Raw genomic sequence first — 25,841 nt, 5'->3', positions numbered from 1 at the left:
AAAATCGTTATTAAAACTTGCTAAGCCTCACTTTTATCAAAGTTAAGACCGGAAATTAAAACACCGAGCGACAGAGAATAGAACGATTAAGTCGTGCGCATTTCACGAAAAAAATAATGTGCACGTTTCACCAGTCTATAGCATTGTCGAATTGCCGAAGTTTCTGTAATTAAATTAGGAGTACTGAAATCGTTTCATTTTTGCCGATTTCAAAGTAACTGACATTTTAGACAATTTTGAGTACTTTGGTATTCTAACTGATGTCCAACGCAGTGTAAGTAAAGAAAATGACGATGATATTTTTTCTAGCGGTTCTTATGAGATTATTACAATAATTAATTATAAGTTTGGATGACTACAGAACAATGACTACGTAGTACAGAATTTCTAAAAATCTATACAAATATCACAACTTCGTGATATTGTTAGCTATGATGTTTTGAAATGTAAACAAAATTGTGCATTGGTTTTATATTATTACTATATTAATTATATTGGTTATTCTTATAATATCAGTGCATTTTACTTCTAATATTGGCCAATATTGCATTTCTCCTATTGCAGGGGAGAGATATAAACATATAATCTTTTCCTTTCATTATTGCTATTTGTTGTATTTAATAACACCCACACCCAGTACATTACAGCTACCATTGCAGTTATCCTATCGCACTGCAGTGCCATTTGACTGCTAATATTGCATTTCTCAACCATCAGTACCCTTTCTTTTTTTCCAATATCACTTTGGTCGTGGGCTGATGACAGTGGAATTTCTAGTACTAGAAATTTAATTTTTCAAATATTTATATTTGAAAAAAATGTTTGTAGTGCCTATAATATTATTTATTGTTGTACCTGGATATAGCTAGCAGTAAGGAGATAAGAGTAATAATACTATTGTTATTACTACTGTTGCTAACTAACTACTACAGTTTAATTTTAATTTTTAGATTTCCAAACAAAGCAACTGAGAACTCTAGTTATTTACAATGGTATCGCAACCACAGAAGAGTGAATAAGCCTGATCCTTGGGCACTTATCTGCAACGAACATTTCAATGATCCATGTTTTGACAGAACAGGTTAAAATGTTCGACTGAAGTCATTTAAAGGTAATATTTTTCAATGTTGAATGGTGCTTTTCAATGATTGAATTCAAAACAATATTGTCAAGCACATTGCTGCAAGGTTGTTCAACTTAAAGTATCTAAATAAAATAGAAAATATATCTAAAAAAACTCAGAAACCTCAAACAGCACGCAATACAGTGACAGCTGCCACAGCAAGTGCTTATGAATATGTTTGCAGCTTAGAAGATGTTGATGTGAATTTCTCTAGTTATGCATCTGTGGCAATGGTTAGTACATCTTTGCCGTATTTCTGCAATTTCTTTGTTGTCATTTCTATTGAATTAATCTCATGGATGCAATCCATTTTTGATTCATGCTTGATTAAGAAATTTCCATTTAGCTTTATGCCTAAGATGTGTGTGAATGACTTCCAGTGAAAGTTGCCACATTTTCATTTTACATAGCGATATGGTAGCATTTTGACCTGTTTTATTCTCGCTTATTTTATTAGTTGTATTGTTGTATCTTAAGGGTACTATGTTTATGTGAATAAGACATTCATTTTTGTTGATTTTATGTAATTGTTATAATTGATGCTTTTGTTTAGGTGGTTTGAGCAATAATCCTACTGCTACTCAGTTTAAAGCTACCTTTCGCAAACTTATCAGCAAATGTGGTGCAAAATCAGATGCTGGTAAGACAGGTAATGTTACTGCTCAAAATGGGACTCTCATCATACAGGCTACTCCAGAAGTTGATCAGTTTGTGAAGCTCATAATGATTTCAGATGTAAAATTTCTGTTATAGGTAACAGTATAGTCTATATAGCTGGCTACATTATGCAAAAGCTAACTACAGTGCTGTCGTGACATTGGCCGTCAGTCGCTGGTTACCACTAAGTCAAGTATCCCGTACCGACATCTGTATACTTTACTCGAGCTACAAAACAATGGAGGATTGGTGCGTTCATCAGAGGGTGTCATCAGGAGCCTGTTTGTTGCAGGCCGATACTTGTGCAATGTGCTATGCCTTGGGAAACACCTTACGAGCACAGCAGATGGCATATCCAACCACTGCGTCATTGATAAAAAACCTTATTCAGTCGTTTTATGATCTCCGACAGCATCATTATGCTAAAATTGTACATTCAAACTGAAAGGTGCATCTTTGCGGCATAAAATACTAAAGTAGTACTTTTTAAAGGCCAGTAACAATGTAATCACTGTAATATTCATCTGTAGCTGTTGTGCTGGTATTTCTAACTTGATTTAGTTCTAAGAAACTCTGATGCACTTTGGCTCAATATTCAGTGGTATACAACTCTCCGCTTACACAGTTACTGTAACATGTATGTATAAGTTTAATCATCTGATTACACTAATTCCTGCATTTCCTTGCTTGCATTATTTTGATTATCATCTATTACAACTGTTTTTAGTTTCCGTTTAATTGTTGCAGTAGTTTATTCCATCTTTTACAGATACTGCATTATACATATCATACATTCATGAGCTATTATCACTTGAATCTTAAAAACGGTTTCTGTTTTGGCAGCATATGTGTTGTTTTTATCGAAATACTTCATGTGCTAAGTTTTTCCATTATGGTTTATGCATATGTAATATAGTTTTTAATATAATGGAACAGTTATTATTTGCTTGAATGTATCATTTGCTGGGTTTATGCATCTGTAATACAACAGTTTGTATGAATAATATGGTCCACGAAAAACTATTTTACATCTATTTATCACTTATTAAATCAAATGATATACAGCCTATGAGGGCTGTATATAATTGTTATATCCCACTCCATATGTTATAACTAGGTTTTCTTCTATCAGGGCACTTTAAACCTTGTGTTGGAGGAGTTTTTGTTAACACCCAGTTGGAAAATAATTATTCAACATGTATGTTTCCAGTTTCCTCTCATTTTTCACTGCTTGTTTACAAACGGAACTAGTATACGATTAGCTCTCCAATATGGCGCATGCATTACGTATCACTGTCAATGTGAAAGTCACGTGATTGTCATTCCAGGGGTTTTAAGTTGAATGATGGCGCCTTACAGCGCCCCCACAGTGCCTCGCGTTCCGCGTTCTCGAGCCGAGTTGTTGAACTCGAGTTGCTGTTGAAAGAACTCGGCGTGGGTTTTTAATGAACTCAGCTATATTTACAAACTCGAGTTGCAAACTCGGGACACTCTAATTCGCCATTAGCTCTAGATTTACAGTGCCTACAGCATTGAACTTAAAACCCCTGGAATGGCAAGAGGTCATTCGCGAGTACGGAAATCCGGTCGACGCCATTATCAGTTAATGTTCAAGTTAATTTCATTGTGTTCAATGTGAGAAAGAAATCTAATTTCAGATTTAACAGCTATGGAAGGTCACGAATACACCGCTCAATCAAAGGAACAGACTACTGAGATTGCTACTAATAATTTATGTACGAGAGATAAGGGTGTAGGTGCACAGTGCTATTGCTATTCCATGAACTGCAAAAACCGCAAGAATGGACTTTTAAAGGAAAAGGCATGACATTTCACAAGTGAGTCACTTCTACTACTAGTTCTGTTACTATTGCTCAAGTCTACGACTACTAATAGTTGTGCTACTACTAGTTAGTACTGCCACTAGTTAGTTCTACTACACTAGTCACTGGGTGAGTGAGAGTCGATCAGTGTCACTACTGAGTGTACGAGTTTGACTGTATTTTGTCGGTGATTAGATAAATTTATAAGCTAGTGAGTGAAATGTTCTTCCTTCAGAACGAAGGTTTTTTATTATTTAAATTTTGAATTTTTTTATATTAATATTTTGGAACTACAACCCATTAGGTTATTTCTAAATATTTATATTTGAAGGAAGTGTTTGTCGTGCTTATAATATTATTTATTGTTGTACCTGGATCTAGCTAGCAGTAAGGAGATAAGAGTAATAATACTATTGTTATTACTACTGTTGCTAACTAACTACTACAGTTTCATTTTAATTTTTAGATTTCCAAACAAAGCAACTGAGAACTCTCGTTATTTACAATGGTATCGCAACCGCAGAAGAGTGAATAAGCCTGATCCTTGAGCACTTATCTGCAACGAACATTTCAATGATCCATGTTTTAACAGCAGGTTAAAACGTTCGACTGAAGCCATTTAAAGGTAATATTTTTCAATGTTGAATGATACTTTTCAATGATTAAATTTAAAACCATATTGTCAAGCACAGTGCTGCAAGGTTGCTCAACTTAAAGTAGCTATATCTAAAAAAAATTTAGAAGCCTCAAACAGCACGCAAAACAGTGACAGCTGCCACAGCAAGTGCCTATGAATATGTCTGCAGCTTAGCAGTTGTGTGATCTGTTCTCTGTGATTCTTCATCTTTGTTTCTGGGATTTAATGTCCAACGCATAAATTATGCTGTCCTTTTTATCAAATGTTAACTGTGTAAATGTTTTTTTCATTTCCTAGTTGTTGTAATAAAACTACATAATACTCCTGCAAATCATAAATTCCAAATTGATAGCAATAACTTGCAATTTAGAACACAAAACATCTTTTTGGAACAAAAAAATTGATTTAAATAAAAAAAAATGAAATAAAACAATAGAAATCGATTTTTTTGATTTAAAAAAATCATCGATTTTCAACAACCCTGCCTACAACACAACAGGGTAAAACATGGTGAATCTTTTCATATCGAATAACGGTAATGTGAATTTTGTTGCAAGTCAACCATTAAGCTTTATGCCTAAGATGGGTGTGAATGACTTCCAGTGAAAATTGCTACATTTTCATTTTACATAGCGATATGGTAGCATTTTGAGCGGTTTTATTTTCATTTATTTTATTACTTGTATGGTTGTTTATTAAGGGTACTATGTTTATGTGAATAAGACATTCATTTTGTTGATTTTATGTAATTGTTATAATTGATGCTTTTGTTTAGGGGGTTGGAATAATAATCCTACTGTTACTCAGTTTAAGGCTACCTTCGCAAACTTATCATCAAATGTGGTGCAGAATCAGATGCTAGTAAGACAGGTAATGTTACTGCTCAAAACGAGATTCTCATCATACTGGCTACTCCAGAAGTTGATCAGTTTGTGGAACTCAATGATTTCAGATGTCAAATTTCTGTTATAGGTAACAGTATAGTCTATATAGCTGGCTACATTGTGCAAAAGCTAACTAAAGTGCTGTCGTGACATTGGCCGTCAGTTGCTGGTTACCACTAAGTCAAATATCCAGTACCGACATCTCTATACTCTACTCAAGCTACAAAACAATGGAGGATTGGTGCGTCCATCAGACGATGTCATCAGGATCCTGCTAGTTGCAGATCAATACTTTCGTATTCATACAAAGCCAGATCCACTCCATTGTGTGGTGTATTTTATCAGTAGTGTAAGGTCTAGTGATTTGTTATGCTTTGGGAAACACCTTACGGATACGGCAGATGGCATATCCAACCACTGCGTCATTGATGAAAAACTTTATTCAGTCGTTTTATGATCTCCGACAGCATCATTATGCTAAAATCCTGCACTCAAACTGCAAGGTGCATCTTTGTGGCATACAATACTAAAGTAGTACTTTTTAAAGGCCAGTAACAATATAATCACTGTAATATTCATCTGCAGCTGTTGTTGTGCTATTATTCCTAATCTAATTTAGTTCTAAGAAACTGATGCACCTTGGCTCAATATCCACTTCTATACAAATCTCCTTTTACACAGTTTCTGTAACGTGTATGTATAAGTTTAATCATCTGATTACACTAATTCCTGCATTTCCTTGTTTGCATTATTTTGATTATTCTCTATTACAACGGTTTTTAATTTCCGTTTAGTTGTTGCAGTAGTTCATTCCATCTTTTACAGATACTGTATTATACATATCATACATTCATAAGCTATTATCACTTAAATCTTGAAAACAGTTTCTGTTTTGACAGCATACCTATGTGTTGTTTTTATCGAAATACTTCATGTGCTAAGTTTTTCCATATGCATTTATGCATATGTAATATAAATTTTAATATAATGGAACAGTTGTTATTTGCCTGAATATATCATTTGCTGGGTTTATGCATTTGTAATACAACAGTTTGTATGAGTAACATGGTCCACGAAAATCTATTATACATCTACTTATCATTTGATACATCCTACTCCATATGTTATAAATAGGTTTTCTTCTATCAGGGCACTCTAAACTTTGTGTAGGAGTAGCTTTCATTAACACCCAGCTGGAAAATAACTATTCAACATGTACATTTCTGTCATTTTTCACCGTTTGTTTACAAACGGTACTAGCATTCGATTAGCTCTCCAATATGGCGCATACGTTTACGTATTATTATCAACATAAACGTCACGTGATTGCCATTCCAGGGGTTTTAAGTTCAATGGCCTACAGTACATACATAGTTTAATTTATATTAGCTAACGGGGGCCTATTGATGTATGTTTGGTAATATAACAAGATCTACGGTTATGCTACCGTAATACCAACATATTGCACCTTACTTTTACCAATGATGTACAGCCCCACATGGGAGGCTGTATATCATCGCCTTTACAAACTCAAGTTTGTAAATATAACTCGAGTTGAGAATACGGAACGCGAGGCACTGTAAGGCGTTATACCCTGCCTGCCAGAAAACCACCAAAGAAACATTGGAAACGAATCAGATAATTATACGCATACCGACCTGTCATCTTCTGTCTGACACGACCTAGAGGTTTATTTTGATTTCGCCAAAATTGTATTAATCGAAATACGCATTTGTCGAAATTCAGGCCTTTCGTCAAAAGGTGTAATTTTGGGCAAAACTGTAGGCCGTTGGTCGAAAACTCTAGTGGTTTAGTTGAAAGTAAGAACATTGGACAAAAGCATTATTAATTACGATAGTATGTTTTACCTGTTACTTACGTTTATCTTCAACGTAGTGTTAGTTTAGTTTTACAAATTTGTACTAGCTTCATCAGCTAAACATATGCTATGCTATAAGTGCTATACAAGAAAATACTTCGCATACACACTTCTGATATGCTTGTGGCTGATTTTTTATGGAGCTTCTCTTCTTCTTTTGGACACACTAGAGCAGGAACAAGTGGTGCGCCTCATAAATTAGTGTCATTAGCCAGCATTTATTAGTAGTGTCTTACTATGTCACGACCATATGTTATAGAACAGTATGTTAGAAGCATCGGTATGTTACGAGAGCAGTTAGCAAGCAATCTTTGATTTCAGTTCTCTGACAGTTCGTGGTAGGAAGCTGTTATGGTACACTGATTTGGTGGCGAATATTGTAGGAGGTTCTCCCCTTGCCGCAGCCCTAGTTGTCGTCATTTCAGTAGGGTGGTCTTGTATAAGTTCATCATATGAGCTTGACAAAGCATTATGGCTTTCTCCATTAGACAAAATGCGGTATAAGAGAGTATGTCTTATTTTCATATGTCTATCTGCAAGTCTGTCATTCTCGAGTTTTCTTGAGCAGCAGTAATGCTTTCTCTTCCCTTGATGTTGGCAATATATCTTATGGCTTTGTTCTGCACCATCTCAATATCTTGAACTAACTTGTTGATGGGTGTGTCCCAAACTGAGCTGGCATATTCAACATGGGGTCTGCAAAGGCTTGTATACGCTATAAGTCTGGCTTTCTCTGGAGCATGGTGGAGCGCTCGTTTGATCATGCCAAGTTGACGATTTGCTTTGGATATTTTATCCTGTATATGCACGTTAAATTTTAGGTCTGATTGTAGTATCAAGCTAAGATATTTAGTTTCAGCAACGATCTCAAGAGGACTGTTGTTCAGGTGGTAGTCTGGCGGAGGAGATGCTGCCATAGGGTTCGAACATTTGCTTACATTAAATGACATACACCATTTGGATTACCAGGTTTGTAAGGCATCTATGTTGTGTTTGAACTTTGTTTTACCGCTTGCAGTATTGACTGACTGGTATATTAGAGTATCGTCAGCAAACAGACTGGTATTACAGTTGACAACATCTGGTAGGTCGGTTAAATATACGAGAAACAAAACTGGGCCAAGCACAGATCCTTGGGGTACTCCTGATATGACGGATAGTTCATCGGATTGTTGACCTTTAATTAAGACCTTTTGCTTACGGTTTAGAAGGAAGTTATGGATCAACATAATTATTTGTTGACTGATGTCTGGTATTTTAGCTAACTTACGCATGAGTAGTTCGTGTGGTACCTTATCGAAGGCTTTAGTAAACTATAGAACTAGAGTATGAACAGTACCCCCTTCATATACATTTTTTAATATCTCGTGAAAAGTTCCACATAATTGCGTTTCACATGACAAACCCTTTTGGAATCCATGCTGTCAATTATGTAGCACTTTATCCAGAAAAATATTTAGATGATGAAGCACAATGTGCTTAAGCAGTTTCCATGCTATACTTGTGAGGGAGATAGGCCTGTAATTGTTGGATTGATCTGATGGTCCACATTTGTGAAGAGGGGTGACGTTAGCAGGCTTTCAATCAGATGGCAGTTTAGAAGTGGATAGCGACTTTTGAAGTATGACAGTCAAACATTTGGCAGTCATGATCGGGTCGATAAGGAGACCCTCTTTACGGATTTCATCTGGACCAGGGGCCGTACCACTTTTTAGTGAATGAAGAAGTTTGATAACACCCTCAGTTGATACCTCTATAGTATTTGGTGAGCATGTGCTATAGTTTTTATCTTCATGCAAAGTATGCTGTTTGCAGAATTGAGTACTGAAGAAGTTGTTTAGGATATTTTGCTGGGCACATTCGCTGGGTCTTCAGTGTGAGAGTTTTGTACAGTTAACAGTTTCATTGGTGGTTTCGTAACACCTTGTGATCGTTTCAGATGACGGTAAAACGGCTTGCTGTTACCAGTTTCTAGTGGCTTACATACTTTATTAGTTACATAGTCACGCTCAATAGTTCGGAGTTCATGTTTATGCTGCCGCCTCTCTTGTTTGTGCTTATGTAAGTAGAAGGGGTCATTGGTGCATTTGTATTTGCTGTAAGTTTTACGATGTTTCGCTACCAGCTTATTGGCATGTTTATTAAACCAGTAAGGTTGATTAGGTGGCTTTGGCTTTAATTTGCGAGTTGGTACCGCTATATCTACTCCTTTTTTTAACTCTGTTGAGAAGAGAGTCCACATTTCGTTTATATCCTTCATTTCTGGAAGTGTAAGGTGAGTAGGCCATAGCACATTTTGAAACATGTCAACATCTGCTTCATGGTACATCTTTTGAGGACTTGAGGTGGAAGTCGGCATTTGATGGTAGTATCTGATTTCAATGTCAATAATAGAGTGATCATTTATACCAGGATTTATAACTGACGTTGATAGGTTAGTAGCACTGCTTGTACAAACAAGGTCCAAGGTATTTCCTTTTATATGAGTGGGCACGGTTATCATCCGAGAAAGGTTGCTTTCAGGCAGGAAGTATTTAAAATCGTTATGAATAGTTTTATAAGCAGCATCAGGTTTTATCATGTTATTTTCCCAGTCAAAGCCAGGAAAGTTCAAGAAGTAACAAGATCTCGCGGGTATCGTTCAATAACACTTTGGTAGAGTTGTATAAAGTTAGTGATGTCAACAGTTTGGTTAGGTCGGTAGTAACAGCAGATAATAATATTCTCGTGGAGGCATACGAAGAGAACTTCTGTTTTGCAATAATCTAGTTGGATTTCCCTAGATGGTAGCAGATTACTAACTCCTATAAGAACTCCGCCACCATGCATGTTCCGATCTCTGCGGTAAAATACTATATCATCGCGATTTACAATTGATTTGCTGTTCACACTATCATCTATACGAGTTTCTGCTAAACAGATGATATCGTACTCAAGAGTTAAAGTCGTGAGTTCATTTGATTTACCTTTGGCTGAGCGGCAGTTAGTGTAAAATAGTTTTAAGACCCCACACTCTTGACCCACTGTCCTTGAGGGTCCTTCTTCATGTTTACTCATTCCCCGATGGGCTTTGAACTTGTATTTTCATGTCTCTTGCGCGATACTTTTCATTATGGTTTGTCAGGTTTAGGTGTTTTGCGGTCTGCCGTAGCTTATACTTCTCATCTCGGACTTCCCTTGATCTATCTAACAGACAGAATATGGGTGTTGTTTTAAACTGCTGGTTCACACGTTTCAAGAGCTCCCATTTTGCACTTTCGTCTCTAAATTTTACTTTGCTTGGTCTGGACTTGTCAATTTTGGCACATAGTCTATAAGCACTAACAAGTACATCTGGGGCATGTATAGAACATTCACTAGATGCAAAGATTTTCACTTGTTCAATGACTGTTTTCCCGGCTTTTTCCTCTAAACCATAGAGAATAGCATTTAATTTGCGTGTCTCTGCATCTGCCTGATCAACGGTTTGTTTCAAGAGTACTTGTTGCCTTTTGACATAATGGTGTTTTCCTCAACACTCTTGGCAATGGCATCAGTTTTTGATTGTAGCGCTTGACTGTATGATTGTTCATACCAGTCTGGTTTGTAGTTTTCTATTTTGGCTGCAAGGTCAGTTATACTTTTGTTGATGACTTCCAACATCTCATAAGTTGTGGAGGCTTGATTCGAGGTTATGATGATTAGTTTTAGTCTGCAGGTTTTACATACCCATCTTATACCTTTACTGTCTCTACCAGATATCAGATTGGTTTCAGATTTTTTTAGGTCCTGGCATATGCTGTGATACTAGGTCTTACAACAATCACATTGTATCATGAGATGGCATCTCTGTTCGTCTGGTTTTCTTAAGCAGGTTGCACAGTTGTCCGCTTTTGGTGGCATTATAGCTATTCCTGGTTAGTTATTTAGTTAGTTTTGGTTATTTTGCTGGCTAATGAACCCAAACACTGGTAGGATTGGCTGGATTATTACTCAGAGCTTCACGAGAAAAATTCTATGCGTCCATGATGAGCTTTGCGACATTTGGGTGTAATAATATGTACATGTATATATTATACTAACCGGTATATACATGGTTTATACGTGTATATACCGGTTAGTATAGATTATTAGAGCCAGTAAAAATAAATCCAAAGTTTTTACAAGTTCACTGTCTAGGTTAAAAATAGCAGAATTGTTTATGAATTGAATAGAATATGTGTGTGTACGTACGTACGTACGTACGTACGTACGTACGTATGTGAAGCGCCTTAATTTCTAAAGATTTCTGGTTTGAAGGCTGAAGAACAAGGCGGCGTTTTCATTTTTGTAAGAATTAAAATATTATTTTATTCAAAATTATTAGTCCTAGTGCCTTCAATCTTTTATATAAACTTTTATAATTAACTGATAGTCAAATCATGATATATCTACAATGTATATACATTACTTATTCTAACAAAATAGTTAATCTTGTAGAAGGTTTACCTTTGGTCATTGTACTAAACAGCTGGCTGGCCACATGTGAGCTAGAGCGCCTATCAGTTCTATGCCGCGTCATCCCAACTGGTATGATTAAACTGCTGCGAATGGTGCAGTCCTTAAGTTGGACTATCTTTGTGGTACAGCTCCAAATAACTGAACACGCCAACGCCTAAATTAAATGAAATATTTTTATATGTTGTTAAACATCACTCGACCACTGAAGGGATTCCAGTCACAGGCCTGTATTCACTGGTTGCAAGTTGGGGCAGCTAATGTTAGGCGAACACTTGGGGGTGTGGAGGGGCAGTGTAAGCCCCCAACAGGTTTCTCTCATGTAGGGCCTCAGCCGGGCCTCTCATGTGAAGTTTTAAACATTTTTATCGGAAAGTATCAAAATTTTTCAATTTTTGAGATTTGTTTGGTTTTAGGTGATGTGACTGCCGGGACATTTTTAGATTAAAATAAGCAAAACTTGACCGCAGTTAAAACTCTCAGAAAAAAGACATCTTTTTCTTCTGAGCGTTTTAACAAAGATCAATTTTGCCGATTTTATTTTAAGTTCATCTGGAGGTTTTCACGCTTTCGATGGGAAATGCCAAGCGGATGTTTGGTAAACTTGACCTTTTGCAAACCTTTATAAAAGTCGTTAACAAGAATATTTTGCCGCCGATGATAATAATGACGGCTAAGAACTACTAAAAGTAGAAGTTTGTCTTTATGGCTTGGAATAAAGTGATTTTCTACAGCGATAAAAACCGTCTCCATAGCCATTGGGCAAATAATTGTTCGTGTAAACGATGTTAAGGTCGAGTTATCTAAAGCAATTTATCATTGCGTGGGAACGGACCAAACAAATCTGTTCGAGTTAACCTCGTCCTCGAGATGAAATGTTACATTTTATTCGCGGGGGAGTTATCCGAGTTTGATTGTACTTAGCCGCGAAAGATTCTTAAAAAGCTGGGGCAGCTCAGCCGGCCAGCCGCCCCAGGGAATACAGGTCTGTCCAGTCATACGAAGTGCCCACATATTTGGAGTCACAAGTTGACCCATTTGACTTACATCTAGTAGTAGAATACCAAGAAGTACTGTTGACTATATCAAACTGGTCAAAAACACTTTGTCATTCTTGCACAAAGGTTCCACCCAGATAAAAACAAACTAGAACACACTTCACTTTGTACAAAAGCTATGACTTTATTTCATAAGCATTCACCGAAATCACTTCCACAATGTTAGACACCAATCAAAACAAGTATGAGTTTAAAATAAATGAGAAAATGTATACATGTGTTGCTGAAGAAGTAATTACATGTCAGCATCGTGAAAGCTTTGCAATATACAGCCATCCATAACATGTGGATAAATGGACTGCCCTTCTCAAATCAGAATGGCATACCCAATTACTCACCCAATATTTACCTTGTACCCAAATAAGAGTACCTAAATATTTACCTAAATAAAATGCTGAAGCACAATTTGGAGACGCAAATAAGTCTCTATATATCATTGTGTATGATAGTGGTACAGTACATATTCAGGGAATAATAGCACCTCAATATGCCACAGATTCCCTAATACGGCGCCTCAAGTGTTAAGGAAACTTATCAACCAAAATAAGATCAAAACCTTTCAGAGAAGCTATAAAGTTCTTCAAAATGGTAAATCACAAAAAACCCGCAAGGCATCTGTTGCAATCGGCTGCAACTATCAAAGCATCCGAGGTAGCAATTGATCAACAAAATATAACAAAAGAACAAAGTACTGCAGAGCTATCTAGTGAATCAATAATGTCAAAAAGTAATGTAGTTGATCAAAACACATTCACCAAAAAAGAATGAATGCTCAAAAACAAACACCCCAAAACATGAAGACAATCTCAGAAATTTGCTCTTCCTAGCTCCTGCAAAAAATTGAGGCATTAGAAAAAAAAGTAGAAAAGATAGAGCAACAATTAACAGAGTGCAAAGATAAAACCACCAAAGAGCTAAAAAGATTAGGTAGTGAACGCCATCGAATAAAATGCACTCTGGGTCCAAAAATAAGCTGTGTACTTAAACAAACCATATCTACTTATTCTGCAAGCAATACGACTAACACAAACGCACCACTTGACAAATATTCACCAACAGTGCCAGAAGTACAAAGCAGTACTTCTGAAAATGGCCTATAGAGTACTGTATGCAAGCGTAGAGCCACAAGTAATACTCAGACTCAGGTCATCAAACATGCCGAGAACAAAAATGGGAAGCAATTAGGTATTTTAGGTATTTGGTGCAATTAGGTACCCAATTGTCTTTGCAGCTCAGTAGTATTTCTCTGAGAGTATTCCATATTTCAGATGGATTTTCTTCCGTTGTAAAGGCTTGCATACTTCCTTTGCATTCATTTTCTAGCATATTATTTAATGCTGTCCAATCTGTTTTGGTCCATTATGGATACTCTGTTTGATTTGGTTTAGAGCACATGTCTCAAACTCACTCATTTAATTTTTTAATCTTAGCTCGAGGTGGTGCATATCATTCTCATGTAAACATGAGGAGCCAGTTGGTCACTTGTGATGGATGACAAATTTTGCAGAAACTATTCACACCATATAGGGGGTAATATAGGTCACATGGTCAGATTATGACTAGATGATTAGACTGAGCTGAAACGGAACTGTAAAGTAGCGAGCATTTGTATTTGATAGGGGGCTTTTCGGTAGAACCTAAACTGTTTGTCATAAACTAGTGCTATGAGATATTTATATTGAGCCTTGCATTGGCATTTGATTTCACGTTATAACATCATCTGTCAAATAATAACCACATCAAGTTAAATAAATCGTCAAAATATGGGATTCCAACCTATGACCACTTGTTTTAACTGTTCGTTTTTTGAGAGCTTTTAAAGCTTGTGATCACATTTCCACATATTTTGAACCTACAACACAGCATAGTAAGACATGGTAAACCTTAAGATACCAAATAACAGTGATGTGAACTTTGTTGCAAGTCAACCCTTATGGATTAAGTTTGTTTCAAAATGATTTTCCTGGTGTTAAATAAATATTTATTCTGTTCGACCCGCGACCTAAAGTATGTTTTAAATTTTGGCCCTTGTAGAATTGAGTTCGACGTCTCTGGTCTAGAGAGTTTTAAGGCTGTTACCACTGATATGTGACCTCTTTGAGGGGGACCAGTGAACATCTCTATGGGGTCATCAGAATATTGCTGAGAAACCAATCTGAGCATATTTGTAGGAACAATCATAAGATCGCTAATAATAGTTGCTGCCATTAATACAAAGGAATGTAGGATTTTTTACTGGCACACTACATGAAGGTTGTTGTTATAGATTAAGTCAAAGACTTCCACACCAGCAGAATTTAAAGCTGACCCCCCCAAGGCTTGCATTCATGGTACTTTGCAGTTGTTCGAGCTTTTGTATAGCTTGACATATCTCTTTTAATTGTGCCGGGCAATTGGGCAGTGAGTGTTTTGAGCAAATGATATATCTTTGAATATCAACTTTCACTGTAAAAACCAGCATGTCTGCATTGTTAGGTTCAAAATCAAGGTATCGAAGAATTTCAATTTCTCTTCGGACCATTATAGCCACTCTTTGTTTTGGATAAACTGATTTGGGCTTTAAAATATGTTTAAAATTTATCATATGTTTATAATCTTGATCATTGTGGCAACTGGAAATAATGCAGTCCCTGAATGCATGAATTGAATGAATGCTGAATTGTAAAATATCAGAAAACAGCCAGCAGAAGTCTTTTTGATCACTTCAAAATGGTTAATGTAGCATAAATTAACTAAGCTAAAGCTCTTGGAAGCTGAAAACTTGCCATTTCTGATAAAAATGTTAAAAAATATAGTTGTACTATTTCACAACGCGAAGTCATGATTTCATAATTACTACGCCCTGTTAAACAATGGGCTTTATATTATGAGTGATCCGGTTTGTCATTCTTAAAGAATGTAGTGCGTAACGCCCCATTTTTTAGTAATTTTTAACGGTCAAGTTCTAAAAATTGCAGTCTAAACTCATTCACTTGGAATTTCCAACTATTAATTGCGAGCGAGCGCTAGTTGTGTTCCAGCGTAACTAGCGATGAGGCTCACTAATTTGGTATTGGTTTTGCCTGCCACTAATGCAGTGAGTGAGAGATCCTTTTCTGGATTGAAGCAAATCAAAACAGCGATGAGGAGCACTATCGGGCAGGCTCGTCTAAATAATCTTCTAATATTACACATATATAAAGATGTTGAAATACATGTAGATACAGAATCAGTTGTGAAAGATTTCACATATATAACATCATCACAGACCAAATATAAAGTCAGCAGAGACCAAACATAAAGTCAACACAGACAAAATATGAAGTCAGAACAGACCAAATATAAATTCAGCACATCAAATATAAAGTCAGCACAGACCAAATATAAAGTCAGCATGGACCAAATATAAAATCAGCGCAGACCAAATATAAAGGCATCACAGACCAAATATAAAGTCAGCAGAAACCAAATATTAAGTCATCACAGACCAAATATAAAATCAGTGCAGACCAAATACAAAGTTTTGCTCGCTATAACATATTGATTCATACCATAATTGATCTAAAAAGGTCTAAATATCACTTTCAGCGAATATCAAGCAATCCAAAAATCAATAACAATTTCACTAAATCAACCTAAACTGAAAACCTAAATCAGTTAATTAATATAATAAATCACTAGTTTTCAACACCTCTTACCTTCATAATTAAAATATGACAGTAATGTACAATTTACTTACTTGTCGATGACATTATTTCACAAACCAAAAGCGCCTGGTCAGTTGTAGACTATTTGACTTCAGCAGCTTTTAATGCATAATGAAAATCACCAGGCTTACCCATTCAAAAACAACCTGTATGAAATTCTTCCATGATAACCATATATGCCTTTGATTGTTTAGGGCATGTATGTTAGCAGGTTTAATGGTATGTTTTACATATACAGTACATTACATTCTATTTAATCACTAGTTCTCGTTGTGTGGAAATACTTGTTCTGATTAATGGAAACCTTTTCTCATCACCAATCTAAGGAAATAACTAAGAAAAAAATAGCAGGTATTTCATCATTACAATTATTTATAACATTGTATTGTAATCATGTCGTATATTTTTCAATGATGGTTTTGCTTTCAAAACAAAGCATTTTCACGTGACAAACTCTTTATTTTGTGGTAACTCTTTGGCAAACCATATATATGTATAGAGGAACCTCAGTCAATAAGTATTGGGAATGTTGTCATAATATTGTATTACAATAAGATAGAGCTTTACATTTTTTCACATTTCAACAGTCTCCTTTTTTATACACTTGTCCCACCTTCCTACAAGGTTCTCAATTCCTGCAAAGTAAAATTCTGGCGGCCTGGTTTTAAACCATTTACGAACTGTTTCAATGATAGCTGCATCAGCAGTAAAGTGCTTGCCTCTCATGTGGTTCATTAATCTGGATCTGGATGATAAGAAGCCTGTAGTAGGACTTCTTAGGCCAGTTCCTCAATCTTGGGTTTTGTATGTGCAGCAGTATGAGGGCTAGCATTGACCTGGTACAACACAACACCGTTTGCCTGGTGGTCTCTTCTCTTGTTTCTTATGTCACGTTTCACCACACCCTGGAGCTCAAAGTAATTTTACGAGTTAACAGTGTCACCTTGGCTCTTGAAATCCAAAGTTTAGGACCATTTTCATCCTAGAATACTCTGAGCATTACTTCCCCTGTTTCCTTTTGTGCCTGAAACTTCTTCTTTACAGGTGAGTCTGTATGCTTCCACTCATTTAATTGCCTTTTGCTTTGATTTTGTAACGATACATTCGTTTCATTTGTGGTTACAAAGCTAGATAGGAAAGCATCATCTTCCAGTCTGAGTCTTCTCATGCACTCTGGCAGCCATGACACGCTGCACATTGTCACCATCAGTCTGCATTTTGGGTGCTTAACACGCGCTAACTCTGTTGAAGGCTAACTTCTCATGGTCAACATTTTATGCAGTTCCATGTGAATTTCCATTGTCCCAGCAACATCATCTGTTGTGACTTTTCTATCAGATTTAACCAGCTTTTCTAATTCAGCTACTATGTGTGGAGTTGAAACATCTACTGGTCTACCCCTTCATGACTCATCAGCAATATCTTCTGTTCCATTCTTGAATTCATCAACCCACCTATAGCACTTTGTTTGTGACATACAACTTGCTCTATGCTGGACTTTGGCTCTCCTGTGTGACACTTGGTTGTACTACTTCAACGATCAAAGATCTTATAATAGCTCTTTGCTTTACGAGTTAGCATTGGTTCTGTTTGGCGGGCATTTTGAATATAAATAATATGAAAAAGTTGAATCGCTAGAATGTGGCATATTTGAGTATGTGATGACAACTCCCATCCAAAAAGTTCTCTCTCAGTGACTCTCATATTTAGGGACTAGAAAAAGGTCTATGTTACTGTCTACTAGCTAATGCATAGATGTACCGCAATTACATGTAGCTTACAATGGCTGCTTTATAAAGCGTCTCACTGTCTTCATTTGCTGTTACTAATTTGTGGCAAAAATGAAATGCACTGTGCTACTTTAGGACCTGCATTACTCATCAAGTAACAACTCTAAAATTGCACTTTTTTCCGGAATGGATCATCAGTAAAGAATTCCTTATCACAAACTCAAATTTTGAACAACTGTTCATCAACAATAGCTATAAGATTTTTTTTTATACCCAAAAAATATCTTATCAGTTCATGCTCTGGATGCATCAATGAGGACTTGGATCAGGCGATTTCTCAACAGTTCAACTTCAAAACCAAACGAATGTAAACAGGATTAACATTTTGGGCGGAAAAAATATTTTTTCCCAGAATGGCGAAAATAATTGGGAAAAAGCGAAAATAAAGGGGGCAAAGTGGTATTAAGTGGGGCAAAATAAAAAAATTGAAATTTTATTGAGAATTGGTTAATTATTTCTGTTGATTGCCCATAATTTAGTTCACACAAACAGTTTATTGCTACCAGGAATTAGATGTTATCAGAAAATACTTGCCTGAGCTCAATTTTGAGGAAAATTCGGAGTGGATTATGAAGTAGATCGACTGAACCAGTCTGTGAGTTCCTCTTGGGCTGAGACTTGATCAATGAGTGAACATACCTACTGTACCTACATACCTACTGTACCTACATACCTACTGTACCTACATACCTACTGTACCTATATACCTACGTTCAACTTAGCTCAATACGTCTAGCGATTCAAGGACAATGTAATAACTGTTTTGGGTTAGTTAGAGATGCTGATGCGTCAGTCTAAAGGCCAACTTAATTTGTGAAAAGATGAAATATCATTTATTGAAGGCCAGAGAGAGGATTAGAGATTCGGACACAGACAACTTTGTGGTTTTCATGATATAGCTTGGTAAGAGAGAGATTGTAGAATGCTCTATGTCTAATAATCATACATGCAGTTACAATTATCATTTTTTACACTATATTTTTCATTGATTTAGTTCAATATTGGAAGTTTTGGTATTTATATGTAATTGGAAAATTAACGTTTCACCATGTGTATCTATTGCACACTATATATATTACAATATATGCATATTATTACTGGAAATGAAGTTATAAAATTGTTTTATAAATCAATGAATTTTTTATGTATTTTTTATTTAACAAACTATTGTTCAAGTTTCCTTTTGGCAAACTTTAAATAGTTGTACTTTATCTCACCTTTTCCATGAAACACCTTTATCCCAGGACGGTAAATAAACTAGGTAACACCGGTATTTACCATACTAGAAATAATACGCCGCTTCTGATTGTAACATACATTGCATCGCTGTTTTTCATTGACGTTTTAAACATGCAAAAATTCTCTTTGTCGATTTTTAATTTAAAGTGTTGCTAAAACATCATGTTGAAATTGCATAAAACCATTAGTAAGCCCCATTTTGTGGTGACATTCGCTTACTATAGTTATTATTTGTTCATTTAGCTCCATTAATTTCCTCGCTGTCAGTCCTCACTGTTAGTTAACTTTTAAACAACATTATTCGCTTCATGTAAGACTTTTCTACTTGATCTATCGCAATACTTGCAATAATTGTTGTTTTAAACTGTCCAGCTCTGTGTGATGGCATCTTCTGGAACTGCTGTTGAACGGCTCCATAATCTAGAGAAGATAGAGCATGACATATCATCAGCCCTGGAATACGCTTGTAAGTCACTCTTTCATTCATTTCATTTATTTCTATATTTATTTCTTTTCTCTTCATGTTTACTTAAAATATAAATGCTTACTAATCATCTTTTAGCCTTTGCCTTTCTTCTTTAACTAGAAAATCGTGACTTTAATCAATCTTCTGAATATTCGACTGCGTGTGTTTAAGTTTAACTCACCGTATGGAAGGAATGATTAGTAGTATGATTCCTTAGTAGTGATTCTTTGATAGTCCTTTCGCTTTTCCAGTCTGACTTGGAGCATGGACTAATATTCACTAACCCGTTACCGCTCATCTTACCGCTCATCGCTAGGATATCTTTTAGCTTTGGCTGCTGGTGAGTATTCTAAGGACAAGCCAAACAACAAGACAGCTGAAGGACATGCTCACGCTTTTCTCAAGACAGTCAATAGCATTGAGAGTAATCTATTAAAGCAGATTAACTATCTCTCTCAAGTCTCCACAACACATCCCCATACAGGCAGCAGTTATGGTGCACAAAAAGATTGGCAGGTCAGCTATCTTGTCATGCAGTCATTGTTCGACATTCGAGTCCCTAACGATAGGGAAAAATCGAGATATGAGCAGAATTTAGAGCGAGTTTTTTTTTCAAGAAGCGAGTGTTCTTTGAGTTACTAGCATACGAGCCGACTCTCGATTGCCACTATGACCAAATATGCGAGAGGCCGCTTTCGGGAACCGCATCGCTTGGTCCTACTCCTCGACTCAGTTTGAAAAAGTTTTCACAAGGTTGGCTAAAATTCATGGTGAACGCGACGCAAAAAGCACAAAAATCAAAAACGTGATAAAAAATAAGGGCGGTAAAATTAAAGTTTCGTAAAAAATTAAAACTTAGCTTCAAGTGTGTGCTTAGCAAACTAAATTCATTTTAAGTCTAATTTAAATTTTATGTTACGTAGTGTCACAAAAATTTAGTGTACCGAACAAGTTGCTCTCAAGTCTCTCAGACTGCTGTTAGCTACCATGTCTGTCTCGAAGGTAAAGACACCTTAGTGTACATAATAATGTTACATGTTAATTAAATGGGTATTTGTTACTTTGTTAACGTATGTACTAAATTATAACAATTAAAACACATTTTTCATTGTAATACCCTGTTTTGTGTTTTTCCATGGTTTGGTAACAGATAAAAATCTTATTTTAAAAATGTTATTTTATATAGGACATAGTGCCCTGGGTCATGAGTAAAATTGACATAAGAGCTCAGTCCCAGAATGCATTACGCGCGTATATCGAGGTATGACTGTACTTTATTTTTAAGGATAATCTTTTCATATGGATTTTATGTAGTATAATACATAAGAATTCTAATATGGCTTTGTGCAAGGCAGCTGAGTTTGGATCCTAAAACAAAATGACCTTCAAGTATTTTGTCAGAAAATTCATGGCTGCATAAAGAATCTGGAGTGCCGGTTAACTCACCTATTTTTTATTTTAGAACTTAGGTTTTTGCCATAACAAGCATCTTAAGCAAATATTGTTTTCCTGCTATAAAACCTATTATTGTAAACAAAGTATACATTGCTTTTTATGTAATATTTTGATTAGTTTTAATATCTTTTTGGTAAATTATGTGAGAAGTATAGCTAAAATAAAATATAATTTTTCACAAAGCAACAAATTTTTTTTTTAGTTGACTGCATTTGGTATTTGATTATGTATAAGTAATATTTGGTATTTGATTATATATATATTATGTATGTAATATTTGGTATTGTATTATAGATATAATGATTAAGTAACATTTGGTATTCAATTATATATATATATAACAATTAGGTAATATTTGGTGTTTAATTATATATAATATGTATGTAATATTTGGTATTTGATTGTATATATAATATGTATGAAATAATTGGTATTGATTATATGTATAATATGTTTGAAATACTTGGTATTTTATTATATATATAACATGTATGTAGTATATGGTATTTATTGATGATGCAAATATAGTTCGTTTGTAGATTTTAATGATGAAAGCTATAAAGCGGATCATGCACCAGCCTTATAGAAACTCTGCAAAGCCAGCGGAGGTTACAAACATGAGTTGAAAATCAAAAATCTTCTTTGTAATAACATTATATCTTTTAAAACTTTTGTTCAAACCTATTATTTTATTCGGTTTTATTTTACCTCAAATCCTACATAATTAAAAAATACTGTTTTCACTTTTCACATATTTCAGATTTTGTTTTTAACATACTGACAATCAGTGAAAAGATCAAGCGCACAGTTATGCACAAATTAAGAGTAGAGTGGGAATGGTTATATTAGAGTAGAGTGGGAATGGTTATATTAGAGTAGAGTGGGAATGGTTATATTAGAGTAGAGTGGGAATGGTTATATTAGAGTAGAGTAGGAATGGTTATACTAGAGTAGAGTGGGAATGGTTATATTAGAGTGGGAATGGTTATATTAGAGTAGAGTGGGAATGGTTACATTAGAGTAGAGTGGGAATGGTTATATTAGAGTAGAGTGGGAATGGTTATATTAGAGTCGAGTGGGAATGGTTATATTAGAGTAGAGTGGAATGGTTATAGATATGTGACCCAGGCAGTCAGAATGTGCAATCGTATGAACATATTATGTTCATAGATTCCAGTCCCATCTTTTTAACATCTTGGATCTCCAAAACAATCAGCATCTGAAAAAGCTTCTAAATTTCCTTGTCTCAAATGCCAAACAAAATTCGGAATTTGAATATCACTGAGAAAACCCGATACCGAAGCTCAGTTGTTCATTAACTCTCTCATTATTTTTAAGTATTCAACAAATGCATGTTGATCTTTTTATTAGGGTTTTCAAAGTATTTACTGTATTTTGTGTTTCAGGTAGTAAATTATCTTATTTGTATCTTTTATTGAAATAAAACAGGCAAGCTTTTTCTGCACTCTCATTTTGAAGACAATATTGAAGAAAGGCTGCTGAGCTATAAGAAATAAGGCAGTACATTTCTCATCCTAACGTCCTTTGTTGATACAGTGTGAGAATTCCACGTACTTTGTATATTATCTGTTCTCCTTATACACAGTTCATCGTGTAAAATAACGTAGAAATGCTTAATTAAAATTGTTTGCTAGCCTTGGATTAGATGATATTTATTTACATTAGAGTTGGGATATATTTTTGGTTGTACTGTGTTAACCAATTTGACAGGCTTTCAAAGGGGCATGTTTACAATTTGCTACTCAAAACTTGCACAACTTTCTGGCATTTGTGTCAGCATAACAGGTGTTCTATTGATATGATGGTACATAACAGGTGTTCTATTGCTATGATGGTACATAACAGGTGTTCTATTGATATGATGGTACATAACAGGTGTTCTATTGCTATGATGGTACATAACAGGTGTTCTATTGATATGATGGTACATAACAGGTGTTCTATTGATATGATGGTACATAACAGGTGTTCTATTGATATGATGGTACATAACAGGTGTTCTATTGCTATGATGGTACATAACAGGTGTTCTATTGATATGATGGTACATAACAGGTGTTCTATTGCTATGATGGTACATAACAGGTGTTCTATTGATATGATGGTACATAACAGGTGTTCTATTGATATGATGGTACATAACAGGTGTTCTATTGATATGATGGTACATAACAGGTGTTCTATTGATATGATGGTACATATATGATTATGTTAGATAATATCAGGTCAAGGACAGTGTAAAGAGCTAAACCTTAAGCTTCTGAACGGGAACTATAAGTTGTGTTTATGGTAGTTTGTGTTTTCTGGCCATTTCAGCACAATTTCTGAAAAGTATTCTATCAATGCGAAGTTTTTGCTTTCTAATAGACATCGGAATTCTGTAGAAGTTAATTAAGGCCTGGCACAAAAGATGGCAGCGAGAATCGTCGAAATGACAAATCTGATAACTAATGGTGCGTAAATTATCAGCCACTCGTAATTATCAAAGCTGTGATGCAAATATGAAAATATAAACATCCATGACTGTACAGACATGATGATATAATAAATAGTATAACAGAAATCTGGATAGCAATTACGTGTTCAGTGCACAGTTCGTCAATCATTTTTCCTCATTAATTTATTCATTTGTCAATGCCCCTCTCGGGAATATTGGGTCTGACCTTCATTAGCCCTCTCTCATTATAAATTATGGTTTTAATCTTTTTCTTTTTAACCAATGTTAGATATGTGGAGTTTCAGGCACCAACAATTGTAGGAGTGTTATGTTTCGCGTGTGATCATCAACCAAATAGGTTCATTGTCAAGAGCGACAATAGCGCACAGCAAGAGCATATTAAATGAATTCTTCCTTATCAACACTAATAATTACAGCAAACTAGCATTTCTTCTATAGCAACGCCTCAGTCTGAGATTAAATGATTCCACTATCCACTTCAAATGGTTTTTAATTGCATATATAAATAGAGCAAACATGGATCCATGGAGTAGATATCTATTATAGTTATATGAATAGAGTAGGTATATATAGTTATATGAATAAAGTAGATATCTATAGTTATATAAATAGGGTGGACGTCTATAGTTATATGAATAGAGTAGACGTCTATAGTTATATGAATAAAGTAGATATCTATAGTTATATGAATAGAGTAGACGTCTATAGTTATATGAATAGAGTAGATATCTATAGTTATATAAATAGAGTAGACATCTATAGTTATATGAATAGAGTAGATGTCTATAGTTACATTGTATATGAATAGAGTGGATATCTATAGTTATTATTTCTTGTACATTAAAAGTCCCACATGGCGGCGTAGTATGATTTTGTGTTATTGAATGTGGATAGCCAATAGTGCACTACCTCTGGCACGCTTCCAGGCATATGAACTCATGTCCATAAGAACTCTTCAAATCATTCGATGTAATCAGCATAATATAAATGTCAATTTTCAGTTGTCTGTGCAAAGGACCGATCATGTTGCTAGCAGATTGGAAGAGTTAGAAAAGCTGCGGATAGAGAGTTCGCAAGCCATGGGGTATCAGAGTGAACTCAGGAAGGCCTTATCTCACCAGCTGCCTGTTCCCATGCTGGGACAGACTCTCCCACCCATGCTGGGCCAGACTCTCCCAAATCTTCCCAACATTTAGCTGATTTCTTTCTTTGTGTGGGAATTAGCTAAGGGAAATAGTTTGTTAAAGTTGTATCTCATTATTGCATTTTATAATATAGATTTTTGTTTTTTTAAGGGTCGCTACTAAAACCACAAGTTTTTTATAAGCAAACATCAGAACCAAATATGTCTCATAATTGAACATGTTTTTTTGTTTGTACAGCTATTATCATGATTGACCTTTTTAATGCTGTAATATTAGTTTAAAGCTGAAATTACAAGTAATATGGTATCTGATGGCTTCAATTGAAATAAACACAAGACAATTGTTTGTCTATCACCAGCACTGAGTAATTGTTCCATGTCTTGGAAACGACTACCAACACAACGCTGTAAAGCTCTAATGGAAAGTCTTTAAAGTTGGTATGAAAAGTATCAGTATCAAATTGATCGTTTATACAACAAATTTGACAGGGAAACTTCATTAGACACATTATGGGGTGTGATAAAACTGCAAAAGGAAATAAGGTTTGAAAGAACATGCTCAGAAAACATTAAGACTAGAAAGAACTAAATCCTTTGAACTCTAATGCCTAGCCTTAGTTTCTTCAGAAGAGATCTTGTTTGAATAACATCGGTGGGCTAGAGAGAGTTGGCCATCACAATACATACCATCCTAAAAGATATGTATTGGTCAGTTGGTAGACACGCAAAACACAGTGTATTTCTAGATATGCTGCCCTCCTAATCGGATAAACATGGTTTGTAATCAGTCTATACATTTGGTAAGGCTAGATGATTGAAGTCAAAAGTTGACAGCTACACAGAATGTCAGATTGGCAAACAAATGCTTATTATGGAAGCAGTGCTACAGCAGTCTCTGAGGCTGCTAATGGCCTTCACACAGATTAGGGTTTTTCTTATCTTGGAAGGACGGGGATAAGGACAGTGATAAAAATGAGAATCCAGCTAGAGGCAATACTTGCTACGTACTGGGTGACACCATACGGATCGGAAGGATCACTGCATG

General features: G+C 35.5%; 1 protein-coding gene and 1 long non-coding RNA gene across 4 annotated transcripts; both read left to right on the top strand.

Annotated features, from left to right (window-relative positions):
• The first annotated feature begins 3,337 nt into the window (after positions 1-3,337).
• On the top strand, positions 3,338-6,154 carry LOC137400007 (uncharacterized). Of its 2 annotated transcripts, XR_010979202.1 has the most exons (4): positions 3,338-3,618; positions 4,070-4,228; positions 5,016-5,110; positions 5,213-6,154. It is a non-coding gene; the product is annotated as an uncharacterized lncRNA (long non-coding RNA). The 2 variants fall into 2 exon arrangements; XR_010979201.1 differs by lacking the exon at positions 5,016-5,110.
• A 1,010-nt stretch (positions 6,155-7,164) lies between these two features.
• On the top strand, positions 7,165-25,154 carry LOC137399975 (mediator of RNA polymerase II transcription subunit 11-like). Of its 2 annotated transcripts, none has more exons than XM_068086261.1 (4): positions 7,165-7,187; positions 19,625-19,718; positions 20,047-20,234; positions 24,654-25,154. In XM_068086261.1, the coding sequence occupies exons 2-4, from the start codon at positions 19,634-19,636 to the stop codon at positions 24,846-24,848; spliced, it is 468 nt and encodes a 155-aa protein (XP_067942362.1). In that variant the 5' UTR covers positions 7,165-7,187; positions 19,625-19,633; the 3' UTR covers positions 24,849-25,154. The 2 variants fall into 2 exon arrangements, with proteins under 2 accessions (XP_067942362.1, XP_067942361.1); XM_068086260.1 differs by lacking the exon at positions 7,165-7,187 and adding an exon at positions 18,851-18,916.
• The last annotated feature ends 687 nt before the right edge of the window (positions 25,155-25,841 follow it).

Source organism: Watersipora subatra, chromosome 7 (genome assembly GCF_963576615.1).
Source record: "Watersipora subatra chromosome 7, tzWatSuba1.1, whole genome shotgun sequence".
Lineage (NCBI taxonomy): Eukaryota > Metazoa > Bryozoa > Gymnolaemata > Cheilostomatida > Watersiporidae > Watersipora > Watersipora subatra.
This window is presented reverse-complemented; position numbering and strand designations above follow the sequence as displayed.